The sequence below is a fragment of the Belonocnema kinseyi genome, chromosome 10, assembly GCF_010883055.1.
Source record: "Belonocnema kinseyi isolate 2016_QV_RU_SX_M_011 chromosome 10, B_treatae_v1, whole genome shotgun sequence".
NCBI classification, from domain to species: domain Eukaryota; kingdom Metazoa; phylum Arthropoda; class Insecta; order Hymenoptera; family Cynipidae; genus Belonocnema; species Belonocnema kinseyi.
Genome location: NC_046666.1, coordinates 29112843 through 29130629, shown reverse-complemented (window position 1 = coordinate 29130629; position 17787 = coordinate 29112843). Strand labels below are relative to the sequence as shown.

The 17787-nt window shown below is 22.4% G+C and overlaps 1 protein-coding gene across 1 annotated transcript in view; it reads right to left on the bottom strand.

The window, feature by feature from the left end:
* Positions 1–625: 625 nt before the first annotated feature.
* Positions 626–17787, bottom strand: part of LOC117181050 — a 40264-nt gene continuing 23102 nt past the window's right edge. The window contains exons 4-5 of the mRNA XM_033373618.1: positions 1377–1630; positions 626–708 (exon numbers count right to left, since the gene is read on the bottom strand). Coding sequence (XP_033229509.1) covers positions 626–708; positions 1377–1630 — 337 coding nt within the window. The remainder of the gene's footprint in view (positions 709–1376; positions 1631–17787) is intronic.

Here is a 17787-nt window from a genome sequence, read left to right as displayed (position 1 = left end):
AACGAGTAAAAGTATTGTCCAGACTGTGACGTCAGGTATCAAAAGTGAAATTCGAAATTTGAAAGAACCAAACGTATAGTTAGATAGCTATTGAAAAATGAACCTGAGTCTCAATTTACAGTTTTTCTCTCGGGCTGCAAATTTCGCAGTAAATAAAAAAAAACTGACTTTTTTTAATTGAAAAAACCATGCTGTTTCACAATCAACTCGCCGTAAGTAATTCGTTTATCAACTAATTAACAAATTTCTTCGTGAGTTTTATTCGTGACACTCTAGCGGAGGCTACAGTGTCCAAAAAGGGTCAAAAGTTAATTTTTCATGTTTCTTTTTTTTTAATCCGAATGAAAAACCATGTTTTTAGACTTTCACATTAAAAAAGTGAGCGAGGAAGTTTGAGCTACGACAAACTTCAAGCGAAAGAATTTTCCGCCAATGTATTGGAAAACTTTTTGGAAAATCTAAATTCGATTTGATTTTTAGTACCACAATTACAGCGAGTTTATTACGAGCTCGCAAAGCGACACCACAGGATTTTTCAGGGGACGCCGCCTGAAGCCTGAAACATCCTCCTTGCCCATCCTTTGCTTTGTCCACTCGCTCAGTGGCGCCGCTGAGTTGTCTGACCTCACTCGCTCGCACTACTCAGCGTTCCGCCAGCGTCCCCTGAAAAATCCTGTGGTGTCGCTTTGCGAGCTCGTATTAAACTCGCTATAATTATGGAACTAAAAATCAAATCGAATTGAGATTTTCCAAAAAGTTGTCCCATACACTAGCGGAAAATTCTTTCGCTCGAAGTTTGTCGTAGCTCAAACTTCCTCGCTCACTTTTTTAATGTGAAAGTCTAAAAACATAGTTTTTCATTCGGATTAAAAAAAAACATTAGAAATTAACTTTCGACCCTTTTTGGACACTGTAGCCTCCGCTAGAGTGTCACGAATAAAACTCAAAAAGAAATTTGTTAATTAGTTGATAAACGAATTACTTATGGCGAGTTGATTGTGAAAAAACATGGTTTTTTCAATTTAAAGAAGTCAGTTTTTATTTATTTACTGGAAAATTTGCAGCCCGAGAGAAAAACTGTAAATTAAGACTCAGGTTCATTTTTCAAGAGCTATCTAACTATATTTTTGGTTCTTTCAAATTTCGAATTTCACTTTTGATACCTGACGTCACAGTCCGGACAATACTTTTACTCGTTCTCGAGCGCCTGTCGCCTTCTTGGTCAGAACTCCTCAGTTGATAAATGAGCCTATGGTTTTGTAAATTAATGAAGGCTCACTAGGAACATGATTCACCCTATTTTCCACCCGATAAAAAAAAATTAATTTTAAGTGGGAACACTTGACGTATTCTGCACCAAATCTTTTTTTACTTACTGTGAGCTGCTGTTTCTTTCAAATAATTAAAAGCGTTTCTTTCAACAGTTTCTGCATGTTTTCGGTCACTTATTGCACTTTTTATGGCTATTATTTCTCTTTTCAGTTCTCTTAGTCGTCCTTCCTCTTGCTGGCGTTTTGTTAGTTTTTCTTGTTGTTGTTCTAAATTAATAGGTTCAAGGCCACTACTACTACCACTGCTACCAGCATTCCACTGGCCACTACCATAATAGTTATCATAATAACCAGCAGCACTAACACAATTGTAAAAAAGGTAGCACAGAAAGACAAACAGTAGCAATTGCATTTCTTTTATTGTTAACAAACTTTTTCATGAATTTACTTTCCATTAGCGTAACTCAAGAAATGAATATTGCTCTAGTTTTCTCGCTTTATATATAAAACATTTATCCCTACTTTTTTATCAAAGCTGCTGAATGAGATCATTATAGTGCGCATTTTCTCAGCATCGAAAATTTTCTTATTGACATGAAAAATTCATCAAATCATTCATGCGAAGTGTTTGGAAAATAGGAAATAAGCTCATTAAACTTATTTCTAAAAATAAATTTACTAGTTGTTTTTTTCCTAATATTATAATTGTCATCGTGAATGGATATTATTTTTAGAATTTTTACTTATTTTAATCAATATTTTATTTTGCGTGAATATAATTGGATTCGAAATATGAATAATTTTTTTTTATTTGTTTATAAAAAATATTATATGAATTGTTAATCTTATTCAGAATGGTCAAAATCATCTGAATCAATTTAGAAACCAACATTTCTCTTAAAAACTAGCCAGAATTATACGAATAAGATTTTGAATCTTAGTTAATTAAAAAAATGGATTTTTCGAGTTTTTAGTGCTAATTATGATTTTAGAATAGAGTTATAAAGTCGCGGTTTTTTCATAAACTTCAAAGGATTTGAAAAGATTTAAAAATATTAATGCTATTCTAGTGTATTTCTAAAAATTTCAATAAATTTAAACTGATTTCAATCATTTGAAGAAATTCCAAAGGATTTTTAATGTTTCAAGGAATTTCAAAAATCATTAAGAATTTTTAAGATATATAAAAAGTTATGAAGGATTTAAAACATTTTCTTAAAATTTTAAATGTTTTACGATATTTAAAAAATCCATTGAAATTTTGAATAGATTTCAATAATTAAAAAAATTTCAAGAGATTTTAAAGATTTTAGAAATTTTCAATAATTCTAAGGAATTTTCAGGATATTGAAAAAATTTCAACGAATATCAAAAAATTTTATGTAATTGAAAATATTTAAGGATATTTTTAAAAAATTCAGAAATGTTGAATACATTTCAATAATTTGAAGACATTTTAACAACAAAAATTAGGATTTTAGCAAATTAAAAACATTCTAATCGATTTTTAAGATAATTAGAAGGTTTTAAAGGTTTTCACAAAAATGCACAGGACTGTAAATATATTAGGATTTTTTTAAAAACTCCAACAACATAATATTAAAAATATATAAGGGTATTTAAAAAAATCAAAGAAATTTTTAATAGATTTCGATTGTTTAAAGAGATTACAACAGATTTTCAAGATTTTAGGAAACTTTAAAATTCCGAAGATTTTTTAAGACATTTAAAAAGATATTTAAGTAATTTCCAAAAATGCCATGTGTTTTTAAATATTTAAGGGTATTTTTAAACATTTCAAGAAATTTTGAATGAATTTCGACATTTTGAAGCAATTTTAAAAGATCTTATAACATTTAGAAAATTCTAAATGATTTTTAAGATATTTGAAAAGTTTCGAAAAAAATAATACGTTTGCAAATATTTAAGGGTATTATTAAAAATTCCAAGAAATTTTGAATACATATCGATAATTTAAAGAAATAAAAAAAAATAACAATTATGATTTTAGAAAATTAAAAAAATTTTAACAGATTTTCAAGATATTTAGAAAGTTTTGAAGGTTTTCAAACAAATACAAAAGGTTTCAAATATTTTAGGGTATTTTTAAAAACTCCAACAAATTTTGGATAAATTTTTATAATTTAAAAGAATTCCAAAAGATTTGAAAGATTTTAGGGAATTTTCAAGATATTTAAAAAGTTTTATAGGATTTCAAAAAATTGCGTAGTATTGAAAAAGTTTAAGGATATTTTTAAAAAATCTAAAAAATTTGGAATAGATTTCAAAAATGTAAATGTTATTCAAAAGATTTTAAAGATTTTATGAAATTGTTGAAATTCCAAAGAATTTTCAAGACATTCAAAAAGTTTCAAAGGATTAAAAAAATTGTCTTAGAATTAAAAATATTTTAGGGTATTTTTTTTAAATCCAAGAAATTTTGAATAGATTTCGATAATTTGACGGGATTACGACAGATTTTAAATATTTTAAGGAATTAAAAATTCCCAAGGATTTTCAAGATACTTTAAAGAAATTTGAAAAGATTTTAAAAATTTTAGGAAATTAAAAAAATTCGGAAAGTTTTTGAAAATAATTCAAATATGTTCAATATTTGAATAGATTTTGCTAATTTAAACAATTTTTAACTATTTTAAACATTTTATAACATTTAAAAAATTCTAAATAGTTTTAAAAATATTTAAAAAGTTTTTCAAAAAAGCATAGGTTTGAAAATATATACAGGGAATTTGGAAAATCCCAAGAAATTTTGACACATTTCAATAATTTGAAGAAAGTTAAAAAAAATTATGATTTCCCAAAAATCTTTAAATTTCTAATAAATTTAAAAGATATTTAGAAAGTTTTGAAAAAAATGTATAGGACTGAAAATAAATTGGGATATTTTTAAAAACTACAACAAATTTTGAATAAATTTCAATAATTTAAAGGAATTCCAAAGGATTTTAAAGATATTAGGAAATTTTAAGATTTCCAAAGAATCTTCCAGACATTTAAAAAGTTTATAAGGGTTAAACAAATTGTCTTAGGATTTAAAATAGTTAGGGTATTTTCGAGAATTGCCAGAAATGTTTAATATATTTCAATGATGTAAAGGATTACACAGATATTAGGGAATTAGCAACAATTCTAAGGAATTGTTAAGATATTCAAAATGATTTAAAGGATTTAAAAATTGTTCTCAGGAAATAAAAACGATTTTATAGATTTTATGATATTTTTAAGTTTCCAAACAATTTTGAAGATTTTTAAAGAGTTTCAAAAAATGTAATGGCTTTAAAAATATGTAAGGGTATTTTTGAACATTCCAAGCACTTTCGAATGAATTTCGATAATTTTAAGGGATTTAAAAAGATTTTAAAGCTTATAGAAAATTTTAAGATTTCTACAGAATTTTTAAGATACTTAAAAATTTTCAAAAGATTTAAAAAATGTTCTTAGAATTCAAAATATTTTAAGATATTTAAAAAAATTTAAAGTAATTTCAAATATATTTTAATAATTTAAAAGAATTTAAAACGATTTTACAGATTTTCGGGGATTTAAAAATTCTGAACGTTTTTCAAGATATTTAAAGTGTTTTAAAGAATTTCCAACATTTTGAAGGTTCGGAAATATTTTAGAGTTTTAAAAAATATACCTAAGATTTTAAAATAGATTTCCTTAATTTGAATTAGTTACAAAAATTTTTAAAGATGTTAGATATTTTTTTTATATTCCAAGAAAATTTCAAGAAAAGAAAAAAGTTTAAGGCAATTAAAAAAAATTGCAAATAATAGAAAATATTTTAGGTTATTCTTAAATATTCCAAGGATGATTGAATAGATTATAATAATTTGAATGTATTCCAAAAAAATGCAAACATTTAACGGTATTTTTGGAAATTCCAAGAAATTTTGAATATATATTTATATATAGATATTTATAATTTTATATCAATAGATAATATTAAGTGATGCCTATTGATTTAAAGCTTTCGCTTGTGAGATACTTTTTTTTATTCAGATTGTATTTTTTAATTTTTAAGTCAAAGGCCTGATTCATGAAAGTGTAATTGTGTCGAGGCTCATTCACTCGGATAACAATCTTAATTGTCATACGAGGAAGTACACTTTGAAAAATTTGTGTAGTGTTCACCCAATCTGATTTTAATGCCCTTGCCTCATATGGTACACTTAAAAAAAGACAAACAATTTAACATTTTACTTTCTATCGTTAGTGAATAAATTTTCGAGAAAAAAAATGTAAACAATTTACATACCTTTAAGCTTTAATTGTATCCAATGAGAATGCTCTTTATCATTATATTTTATGATTTTTTTCCCAAACAGTAAATTCTATAACAATGTTTTTAAATGGCATATTACAAATCTTCTCAAAATCAAAATTTTATTTCCTGAACTTTTTTCCTTTATGGCAAAGTTTGGCCTAAAAATTTAATTTGGATTTTTTTTAGAAAGCTCTATCACGATTAAAACAAAAAGTATATAAATTTTATTTTTAAAAAAGTCTGAAGTAAATTTTTTCTTATTCTGAAGAATAGAATTTTTTTTATTTTTAATGACATGTTTCAGAACCAAAGTGAACACTTTATGTCTAACCAAAACATCCGTTTTTCGAAATAAAACTTTTTTGAAAATTTTCTCATATTTCGCACAGTTCAGCCGAAAAAATAAATGATTAAACTTTTTAAAAAGTTTTTTGGTGAAGTTATAAATTTATCATTACATTTTCAGATAGAGAATTACAACTACAAATTAAATTTAACGAAAATACTGTTTCAAAAAAAAATTTTTATATTTAATAATATTACCTTAGAATAATACTAGAAAGTTGTAGTTTTTCCATAATTAATATTTTCTTAAAGAATAGTTTCTGTGAATAATTCAAAAAAGTTAAGGTTTATTTTTCTAAAATATTCCACTGTTTGTCCAATTTTAACTTACAGCGTGATAAAGATGATTTTAATAAAAAACTGTTTAAATAAATTATCATTGTTTATAAATATATAATAATAATAAACCATTCAAAGAATTATGTTTTCTAACTTAAATTTTTTATCATTTAAGTAAGAAAAATGTCTATTAAAATTTTAAAAATTTGAATATATTTCTACAACTTGAAGAAATTCCAAAATACTTTAGAGATCGTACGTAATTCTTAAAAATTTAAATAAATATTAGAATCATTTCGAAAGTTTGAACGGAGTTTGAAAGTATTTGTAAAAATTTTTTAGGATTCAAAATAATTTTAGGCATTCGCGAAAATTCGAACTTATTTTGAATAAGTTTCAGTAAGTTAACGGAATCCTAAAGAATTTTAACAATTTTAACGAACTCCTTAATTTTCGAAGGAATATTCAATATATTTAAAACGTTTCAAAAAATTTTAAAAGGTTTCAGAGAATTGTTGAGAATTTTGGATATTTAAAAAAACTCCTAGAAATTTGGTATAGTTTTTAATTATTCACAAGAATTCCAAAAGATTTTAAATATGAAATTTTTTAAAATTCCAAGAATTTTTAAAGCTTTTTAAAAAGTTTGGAGGAATTTAAAAAGATTTCAAAGAATTAAAAGGTTTGTGGATGTTTAAAAAAATTCTAAGAAATTTTTAATAGATTTCAATAATTTAAAGGAATTACAAAAGACTTCAAATATTTTAGGGAATTCTCAAAAATTGCAAGGAATATTCCAAATATTTAAAAATTTTTAAAGGATTTCAAAATATTTGAGATAATTGAAAAGATTTTTTGATATTTTAAAAAATTCTAAGAAATTTCAAACATATTTCAATAATTTCAAGGAATTTCAATGAATTCCTGGGGTTTTGAATTAATTTTTAATTATTCCTAACAATTTTATAGATATTTAAAAAGTTTCAAAGGATTTTAAAAAACGTAAAAGGACTGAGAAGATTTTAGAGTATTCAAAAAAAAATTCATGAAAGTTTGAATAGATTTGAATAATTTGAAGGAATTTCAAAGTTTTTTGAAAATTTCTAGTAAATATTAAAAATTCAAAGAATTTTTTCAAGATATTTAAAAAGTTTTAAAGATTTCCAAAATATTTTAAATAATTGAAAAGGTTTTTGGATATTTAAAAAAATTTCAGAACGTTTTCAATATATTGCATTAATTCAAGGGAATTTAAAATTATTTAAATATTTTAGGTAATTCTTAAAAATTCTAAGGAATTTTCTCGAATAATTTAAAAAGTTTAAAGGATTTTGAAAAGATTTAAAAGAATTGAACATAATATTTACGGATATTTCAAAAAATTTTAAAAGATTTTGAATATATTTATGTGATTCAAAGAAATTCCAAAGGACTTTCAATATTTTAGGGAATTTTCAAAAAGTCCAAGAAATTTTCGAATTATGTACAAAGTTTTAAGGGATTTTATATTATTTTAAAGACTTTAGGATATTTTATGAATTCTAAGAAATTTTAAGCATATTTCGGTAATTTGAATAATTTAAATTTTGAAGATATTCAAATGGTTTTAAATGATTTAAAAAGGCCTACAAGGACTAGAAATATTTTGGAGTATTTAAAAAAATTCCACGACATTTAAATAGATTTAAATAATTTGAAATCATTCCAAAGAATTTCAAAATTTTAAGAAAATTATAAAGATTTTAATGAATGTTCCAGATATTTAAAATGATTCAGAGGATTTTAAAAATTTCGATAGGAATTAAAATAATTTAGGTTATTTTTAAGAATTAAAAAATATTTTTAAAAGATTTTAATAATTTGAAGGAATTCCGAAAGATTTCAATGAATTAAAACGTTTTTAGAATATTTTAAAAAGTTCAATAAATTTCTAATATATTTCAATAATTTGAAGCAATTCCTAAGGATTTTGATAATTTTAAGGAATTGTTAAAAATTCCAAGGAATTTCCAAATTATTTAAAAGGTTTCAATGAAAGTCGCAAGATTTCGAAGAATATAAAAAATTCCAAAATACTGTATATAGATTTTAATCATACAAAACAATTCTAATTTATTTGAAAGATTTTAAGGGATTTAAAAAAATTCTAATCAATTTTAAAGATATTCAAATACTTTTGAAGGGTTCCAAGAAAATTCATTTGATTATTCCAAGAAATTTTGAATAATTTCTGGTAAATTCAGGAAGTTTTTAATAGATTTCCATAATTTAAAGGTATTTCAAAAGATTTAAGGATTTCAAGAAATTTTGAGAATTCCAAAGAATTTTCAAGATATTTAAAAGTTGCAAAGGATTCAATAGTTTCAAAGGTTTTAAAATTTTTTACAGAATTTAAAATATTTTAGGATATTTTAAAAAATTTCAAGAAAAATCCTAAAATATTTTCAAGATATTCAAAGATTTGAAAGGATTTACAAATTTTTCTCAGGCTTCAAAATATTTTAGAGCATTGCAAAAAATTCAAAGTAATTTTGAATATATCTTAATAAATTGAAGAAAGTAAAAATCTTTCTAAATATTTCAGAATATTTTTTAAATTCTAAAGAATTTTCAAGAAATTTAAAAAGTTCAATAAAATTTCTTAAGTTAGAAAATATTTGAGTCCATTTTAAAAATTTTCAAGAAATTTCGATTAATTTCCGGTGATTTGAATGAATTTAAAAAAAACTGGTATTAGGAGATTATAAATATTGTAAATAAATTTAAGATATTTGAAAAGTTTGATAACATTTCTTAGGTTTGAAAATATAAAAGTGTATTTTTAAAAATCTCAAGGAATTTTATATAATTCCTGATCATTTGAATAAATTTAAAAAATCAGATTTAACGAGATTTTAAAAATTCTGAAAGATTCTCAAGATACTTTAAATGTTTTAAAGGATTTAAAAAATGTCATGGAGTAGAAAATTTTCAAGGATATTTTTGAAAAATTTAAGAAATTTTGAATGAATTTCTATAATTTAAGGGTGTTTAAAGATATAAAGACTCTAGATAATTTTTTTAATTCCAAAGAATTTGCAAGATATTTCAAAGCTTCAAAAGATTAAAAATTTTATTTATAACTAAAAATATTTCAGGGTGTTTTTCAAAATTTCTAAAATATTTAAGTATAATTAAATAATTTGAAGGAAATAAAAAGGATTTGAATAATCTAAAGGAAATAAAAATGATTTCAAAGATTTTAGGAAATTTTAAAGAATCTAAATAATTTTCAAAATATTTAAAAACTTGAAAAAAGTCATAAGTTAGACAATATTTGAGGGCATTACTAAAAAATCCCAAGAAATTTGAAATAAATTTTGATAACTGAAAGTATTAAAAAAATATTTTAAATATTTTAGGAAATGTTAAGAATTACAAAGATAGTTTCAGATATTTAAAAAGTTTCAAAGCATTAAAAAATTTTTCTTCGGTTATAAGATATTTTAGATTATTTTTAAAGATTTCTCAAATGTTTCTAAGGAGTTCAAAAAAATTCATTAATTTGAAAATATTGAAGGGATTTAAAAAAATTCAAGACATTTTGAAAATATTTTTATAATTTAAAGGTTTTTCAAAAAAATCATAGATTATAGGAAATTTTGAGAATTCCAAAGAATTTTTAAATAGATTTCAATAATTTGACGGAAATAAAAAGGATTTAAAAGATTGTACGGAATTTTAAAAGATTGAAAAAATTCAGATATAAGGAGATTTTAAAAATTCTAAGAGATTTACAAGATATTTAAAATGTGTCAAGGGATTTAAAAAATGTCATGAGGTTGAAAATATTTGAGGATATTTTTTTGAAATTCAAGAAGATTTAAATACGTTTCTATAATTTAAAGGTGTTTCAAAAGCTTTAAACATTTTAGGAAATTTTTTCAATTCCAAAGAATTTTCGAGATATTTCAATGTTTAAAAAGATTTAAAATAACTAGATTTCAGCAATTTGCAGAAAATAAAAAGGATTTTAGAAAATTTTAAAATTTTAAAGTTTTTTAAATATATTTAAAATGTTTCAAGGGCTCTCAAAAAATTTCATAGAATTTACAATTTTTTAGGTACTTTTTAAAAAATCAAAAAAATTTTGAATAGATTTTGATCATTTTAAAGGATTTCAAAAGATTTTTCTAAATATTAAAAATTCTAAATAATTTTCAGGATATTTGAAAAGTTATACAAAATTCCATGGCTTTAAAAATATTTTATGGTATTTTTAAAAGTTTTAAGAAATTTCAAATACATGTGGATAATTTAATGGAACTTACAAAAAAATTAGGGTTTTAGGAAAATTTAGAAATTCTAAGAATTTTTTCAGCTTTTTAAAATGTTCCAAAGGATTTTAAAAATTGTCATGCGATTGAAAATATTTAATTATATTTTTAAAAAATCAAAGAAAGTTTGAATAGATTTTGATAATGTGATGGGATTACAAAATATTTAAAAGATTTTAGGAAGTTTTAAGAATTCTAAAGAATCTTTAAGATCTTTAAAAAGTTTGAAAACATTAAGAAATTTTTCTTAGAATTAAAAATATTTTAGGGTGTTTTTAAAAATACTAGTAATTTCCAATATATTTCAATAATCTGAAATATATCATAAGTTAGACAACATTTAAGGGGATTTATAAAAAAATCTCAAGAAATTTTAAATAAATTTCGATAATTGAAAGTTATTTCAAAAGATTTTAAAGATTTTAAACTTTTTTATGAATTCCACAGATACTTTCAGATATTTAAAAAAGTTTCGAAGAATTAAAATTTTTTACGGATTTAAGATATTTTAGATTAATTTCAAATATTGCAAAAAATTTTGAATACATTTCAATAATTTAAAGGAAATAAAAAGGATTTTACGGATTTTCGGAAACTTCGAAAAAAACTGAAATTTTTTTAGGATTTTCAAAAAGTTACCTTGAAAAATTTTAACAGATTTCGACAATTTACAAAGAATTTGAAAACTTATAAAGATTTTATAAGATTTTAAAAATAATAAAAAATTTTGAAGGTATTTAAAAAGTTAGATGAAATTTCTTAAGTTTCAAAATATTCCAATGTATTTTCAAAAATTGCAAAAAAATTAGAATAATTTTCGGTAATTTGAATGAATTCAAAAGAAATTCAGATTCAATAGATTTTAAAAATTCTAAGAGATTTTAAAAATATTTCAAATGTTTCGAAGGATTTCAAAAAATTTCATTGATTTGAAAATATTGAAGGGTATTTTTAAAAATTTAAGAAATTTGGAAAGATTTCTATAATTTAAAGGTTTTTCAACAAATTCAAAGATTGTAAGAAATTTTGGGAATTCCAAAAAATGTTTAAGATATTTGAAAGTTTCGAAGGTTCACATATTTTTTTAGAACTTAAAATATTTTAGGGTATTTCTAAAATTTCCAAGAAATTTTAAATAGATTTCAATATTTTGAAGGAAATAAAAATATTTGACGGATTTTACCGAATTTTGAAAAATTGTAAGGAATTTTCAAAAAATTCAAAAGGTTTTAAAAGATAAAAAAATTGTCCTCAGGATTCAAAATATTTTTGGATATTTGTAATAATTTTAAGTAACTTTAAAAATAAAAAGGATTAGGTAATTTTAAAAAATAATATTAATTTCCAGTATATTTCAATAATCTGAAGAAAATGAGAAGGGATTTAAAGGTTTTAGGAAATTTTAAGTAATCTCAATAATTCTGAAGATATTAAAATTTTTTAAAAAGAATTCACAAGTTAGAAAATATTCAAGGGCGTTTTAAAAAAATTCAAAAAATTTTTTAATAAATTTCTATAGGTGAAAGTTATTTCAAAAGAATTCAAAGTTTTTTGGTAAATTTTAGAATTACAAAGATATTTTTAGATATTTAAAAAGGTTCAAAGTATTTGAAAAAATTCTAAGGATTTTTTTAAGATATTCAAAAAGTTTTAAAGGATTTAAAACATTTTCTTATTGCTCAAAATACTTTAGGGTAATTTGAAAAGTTCCTAGTAATTTTGAACAAATCTCAATAATTTGGAAATTTCCAAGAAATTTTGAACAAATTTCCATAATTTTAAGGAATTTAAAAATATTCGACAGATTGTAGAAAATTAAAAAAATTCTAAAGGGTTTTCAATATATTTAAAATGTTTCAAAGGATTTCGATAAATGTTATAAGATTGAAAATATTTAAGGATATGTTTTAAAATTTTAAGAAATTTTAAATAGATTTCGATAATTTTAAGGTTTTTAAAATTTTTTAAGATTTCAGGAAATTTTGATAATCCAAAGAATTTTCAAAATATTTAAAAGTTTCAAAGGATTCAAAATTTTTAAGAACTTTAAATATTTTACGGTATTTTTAAAAATCCCCCAAAAAATTTAATAGATTTCAATCATTTAAGTAACTTGCAAGTCTTGTTATTTTCTGTCATGAAATTCTAAATAAATTTCGAGATATTTAAAAACTTAAAAAAGTGGTATAATTTTGAAAATATTTAAGGGTATTTTTAAACATTCAAAGAAATTTTGAATAAATCTCATTAATTTAAAGGAGTTTCCAAAGATTAAAAAAATTTTTTAAATTCCAAAAAATGTACAAGATATTTAAAAAGTCTAAAAAGTTTTATAGCTTTGAAAATCTTTTAAGGTGTTTTAAAAATTGTTAAGAAATTTTGAATAAATTTTTGTAATTTGATGGAATTTTAAAAAAAATAGGATTTTAGGAAATTTTAGAAATTCCCAGAGATTTTCAAGCTTTTAAAAATGTTTCAAAAGATTTTAAAAAATGTCATGAGATTGAGAATATTGGATAGTTCTAAAAAATCCAAGCAAGTTTCGAATTTAAGATATCTTAGGTTATTTTTTAAGATTTTTAAGTTTGAAAAATTTTTCTTAGGGTTAAAACATTTTTAGGCTATTTTGTTTATAAAAACCAATTAATTTTTAAAATATTTAAATAATATAAAGGGAATAAAAAGTATTTTGTATATTTTATGACTTAAATAAATTCCAAGAAATTTTGAATATATTTAGATACAGATATTTATAATTTAAAATTAATCAATATTATTAAGTTATGCCTATTGATTGGAAGCCTTAGCATGTGAAATTATTTTTTATTTAGATTAAATTTTAATTTTTAATTTTTGAAATTAAAGGTCTGTTTTATGAAAGTATAATTGTGTCGAGGCTCATTCAGGCAGATGAGACTCTTAATTGTCATACGAGGAAGTACAATTTTGAAAATTTGAGTACTGCTTATTTAATCTAATTTCATTGCCCTTGTCTCGTCTTGAACACTTAAAAAAAGACAAACAATTGAATAACTTGCTTCCTATCGCTATTAAATAAATTTTCAGGAAGAAAAATATACAAATTGTTCATACCTTAACGATTTAATTGTGTCCGATGAGAATGTTGATTCTAGTTATATTTTATTTATTTTTTCCCAAACACTAAATTATATAAAAATATTTTTAAATGATACATTACAGATCTTCTTAAAATAAAAATTTAATTTTGTAGACTTTTTTTTCTCTCTGGCAAAGTTTGGCCTAAAAATTTAATTTCTATTTTTTTAAAAAAAGCTCTATTACGATTAAAACAAAGAGTATCTACATCTTTAAAAAAATCTTTGAAATAAATTTGTGCTTATTCTGGAAAATTGAATTTTTTATTTTTAATAACATTTATCAGAACCAACGTGAACATTTCTTAAGCAATTAATTATTTATTTAGCAATTTTCTCTTAGAATAGGGATCAAAAATAGCGCTTTTTCCAATTTTTTAAGCTTATTATTAAATTTTTAATTAGAGCGTGACAACGGTAAATTAAATGCAACGAAAATATTTTTTAAACAATATATTTTTGTATCTAATAATAATAATAATAATAATATCATATTAGAATAATGCTGGAATGTTATAATTTTTTCAAAATTTTTTACTTTTGTTTCACTTTTAATTTATGTTAAGGGAACACTCAATTCAAGTTGAAACACATAATTTCTTAAACAATTTATTATTATCATAAATAATGGTATCTGTGAATAATACTAAAAAGTTAAGGTTTTCTCTAAAATATTTAACTTTTTCTCCACTGTTCACTTACAGCTAGGGAAAAATTGTTTACATTTGATGAAAATAATTGTTTAAACATATTATTTTTCTTAATAACTATCTTATCCTATAGTAATGCTAGATAGTTCTGGTTTTCTCTAAAAAATTTTACTTTTCTTGGAATCTTTACTTATGAAAATATAATAAATAAGTAATTAAGAGAATCAAGTTTTTTCAAATAAGAATAAATTGTTTAAACGATCATGTTTCTTAAGTATCATTTATTATTATTACAGTAAGAAAAAAGTTAACTAAAAATTTAAAATTCCGAAAAAATTCCAAAGAACTTTAAAGATTGTATGAAATTCTAAAAAATTGCAAGGAATATTAGAATCATTTAAAAAGTTGTAAGGGATTGCAAAAGATTCCAATGAATTAAAAATATTTTAGGATATTTTAAAAACTTCCAAAAAATGTTTATTAGATTTTAATAAGTTGAAGGAATGCCAAAGGTTTAGAATATTTTAGGGAATTCCTAAAAATTCCAAGGAATTTTCAAGGCAGTCAAAAAGTTTCAAAGGATTTCAAAAAATTTCTTAGGTTTGAAAATAATTTAGGGCATTCCTGAAAAGTCCAACATATTTTTAATAAATTTTAATAATTTAAAGTAATACTAAAGAATTCTAAAACATTTGAAGGAATTTTTAAAAATTCCGAAGAATTTTTGAATTATTTTAAAAGATTTCAAAGATTCGAAATTATTTTGGGATGTTTAAAAAAATTCCAAGAATTTTTTAATAGAACTTTAAATTAATAGAAATATTCTAGGGTATTTTTGAAAAAATTCCACTAAAGCTGGAATAAATTTCAATGATTTTAACGAATTTTCAAAACAGTCAAAAACTTTTAAAGAATCTCAACAAATTTCATAAGTTTCAAAATAATTTAAGGTATTTTTAAAAATTCCGAAATTTTGTCAATAAACTTCAATAATTTAATTTTTTTATGGATTTCCTTAATATTTCAAAGAATTCTCAAGATATTAAAAAAATTTCAAAGGATTTTAAAAGGCTTTGAAGAATTGATACGATTTTTAGACATTGCTAGAAAACTCCAAGAAATTTGGAATATATTTTCATAATTAGAAGGAATTCCAACGGATTTTAAAGACCGAATTATTAAAAATTTCCAATATTTTCCAAGATATTTAAAAATTCAAAAGAATTTAATAAGATTTCAAAAAAATGGAAAGGTTTGTGGTTTTCTTCAAAAATCAAAGAAATTTTGAAGAAAGGACTGGAAATATGTTACCGTATGTAAAAAATGCCACAAAAGTTTAAATAGATTTCAATAATTTGAAGGAATTTTAAAAGATTTTAACAATTTTATGGAATACTTAGAAATTCAAGAATCTTACCAGATATTTGAAAAGTTTGAAAGATTTTAAAGAGACTTCAAGGAATTCAAAAGATTTTTGGATATTTAAAAAAATTCTAAAAATTTTAAAAATATTTCGATAATTTGAACGAATTCAATAGGGTTTTTAATATTTTCAGGAATCTGTAGAAATTACAAACTATGTGGAAGATATTCAAAATGCTTCAAGGAATTTCAAAAAAATTTCAAAGGACAGGAAATATATTACAATATTAAAAAAATCCAAGATATTTAAATGGATTTCAATAAGTGGAAAGCATCCCAAAGGATTTAAAAATGTTAGGAAATTTTGAAGATATTTAAAATGATCAAGATGATTAAAAAAAATTCCATACGATTTAAGAATAAAAGATTCCAAATAATTTAAAATATTTAAGGATATTTAAAAGAATGCCCAAAAAATTTGAATAAATTTCAATAATTTGATGAAATTGCAAAGAATTTTGATGATTTCAGACAATTGTTAAGGATTCCAAGAAATTTTCGAATTGTTTAAAAGGTTTCAAATAATGTCGCCAGGTTTTAAAGAATTTTAAAGATTTTAGGATATTTAAACAAATTCCAAACAATTTTAAATATATTTCAATCATTGAAAGAAATTCGAATGGATTTAAAAAATTGTAAGGAATTTCGAAAAATTCTAAACAATTTTCAAGATATTCAAATAGTTCCAATGTATTCCAAGAAAGCTCATCGGATTAAAAATATTGAAGGGTATTGAAATAAATTTCAAGATATTTTAAACAGATTTCAATAATTTGAAGTGATTTAAATGGATTTTCAAGAGCTTAGGGAATTCTTAAAAATTTAAAAGAATTAAAAAAATTTCTTTTATTCTAAAGAATTTCAAGAGATTCAAAAAGTAAAAATTAAGATTTTCGTAATGACTGAAGTAAAAACTGTTAATTTTTGTAATAATTATTTTTCGAATTATTTATCTACGGGTTTGAAATTTAAAACAGAATTTGATTTAGTAGGGTCCTTTATTGTTTGTCTCCTTCATGCGTACTATATTTTTCGTAAGTATAAAAATATGAAATTCAAATGAACCTCTTTAATGGTTTTCCGTTTTTCACAAAGTTTTCCCAATGATCGATATTTTCTATAAAAAGTTAAAAAAATTCACAAACAAAAAAATCTTGAAAATCGAAAACGAAATTTTCATGAAAAGTAGAAAATGAAGACCCTGAATGTGTATAATTAATGTGAAGTTCACTGATCCCTCGTTATTTTTAGATTTGTAAAAAATTCTAATGCTGCCTAACTGTGTTCAAACAATTAGAATGAACTATTTTTAAATTCGAGATACACAGCCTCATGTTTACGATTTCACATTATAACCTACTTACAGTTTTGAAAGTGTTAAGAATGTTCAACAATTTTGTTATTCTATCAAATTATTTGAGCTAATCCTGATTCAAGTAAAATAATAATAATAGCAAACTTTTCTAAATAATTGCAATTTTCGGAGGCATGATGAACTTGAATATGCATAATTAATTTTTAAGCTTATTAATCTATTATTTACTTTTTTGGGTATTAGAAATATTTTTCCAGTGGGAACAAAGTTTGGCGACGTCTTTACGACATAGTTACGACATCTTTACGACAACTTTACGACAACCTATGTCCATGTCGTTAAGGTGTCTTTACGATATCGTAAATAAGTCGTATGATTTGATGATGTCTACGATATCGCAAAGATACCGAAACGTCATGGACATAGGATGTCGTAAAGTTGTAATAACGATGTCGTAACGATGTCGTAACGATGTCGTAACGATGTCGTAAAGACGTCGCTAAATTTTGTGCCCACTCGGTTATCATCGCATACTAAAAAATGCTATAAGATTTCCAAAGTGATGAAATTTTTTGGTTGTTGGAGGATATACATTAAAATTTGAGAAATAAATTTCCAATACATTTTTAGAAGGACTGTCAAATCAGCGCAACTTAGAACTTTTTTAATAGTGATTTGTTTTATTATTTTCAATTTAAATATTTATTGGCTTTTTTAGACTGTGAATTTTCTTACCTGTTTCATAAAAGTACCAAGGCTAGATTTTAGGAATCACTAATATT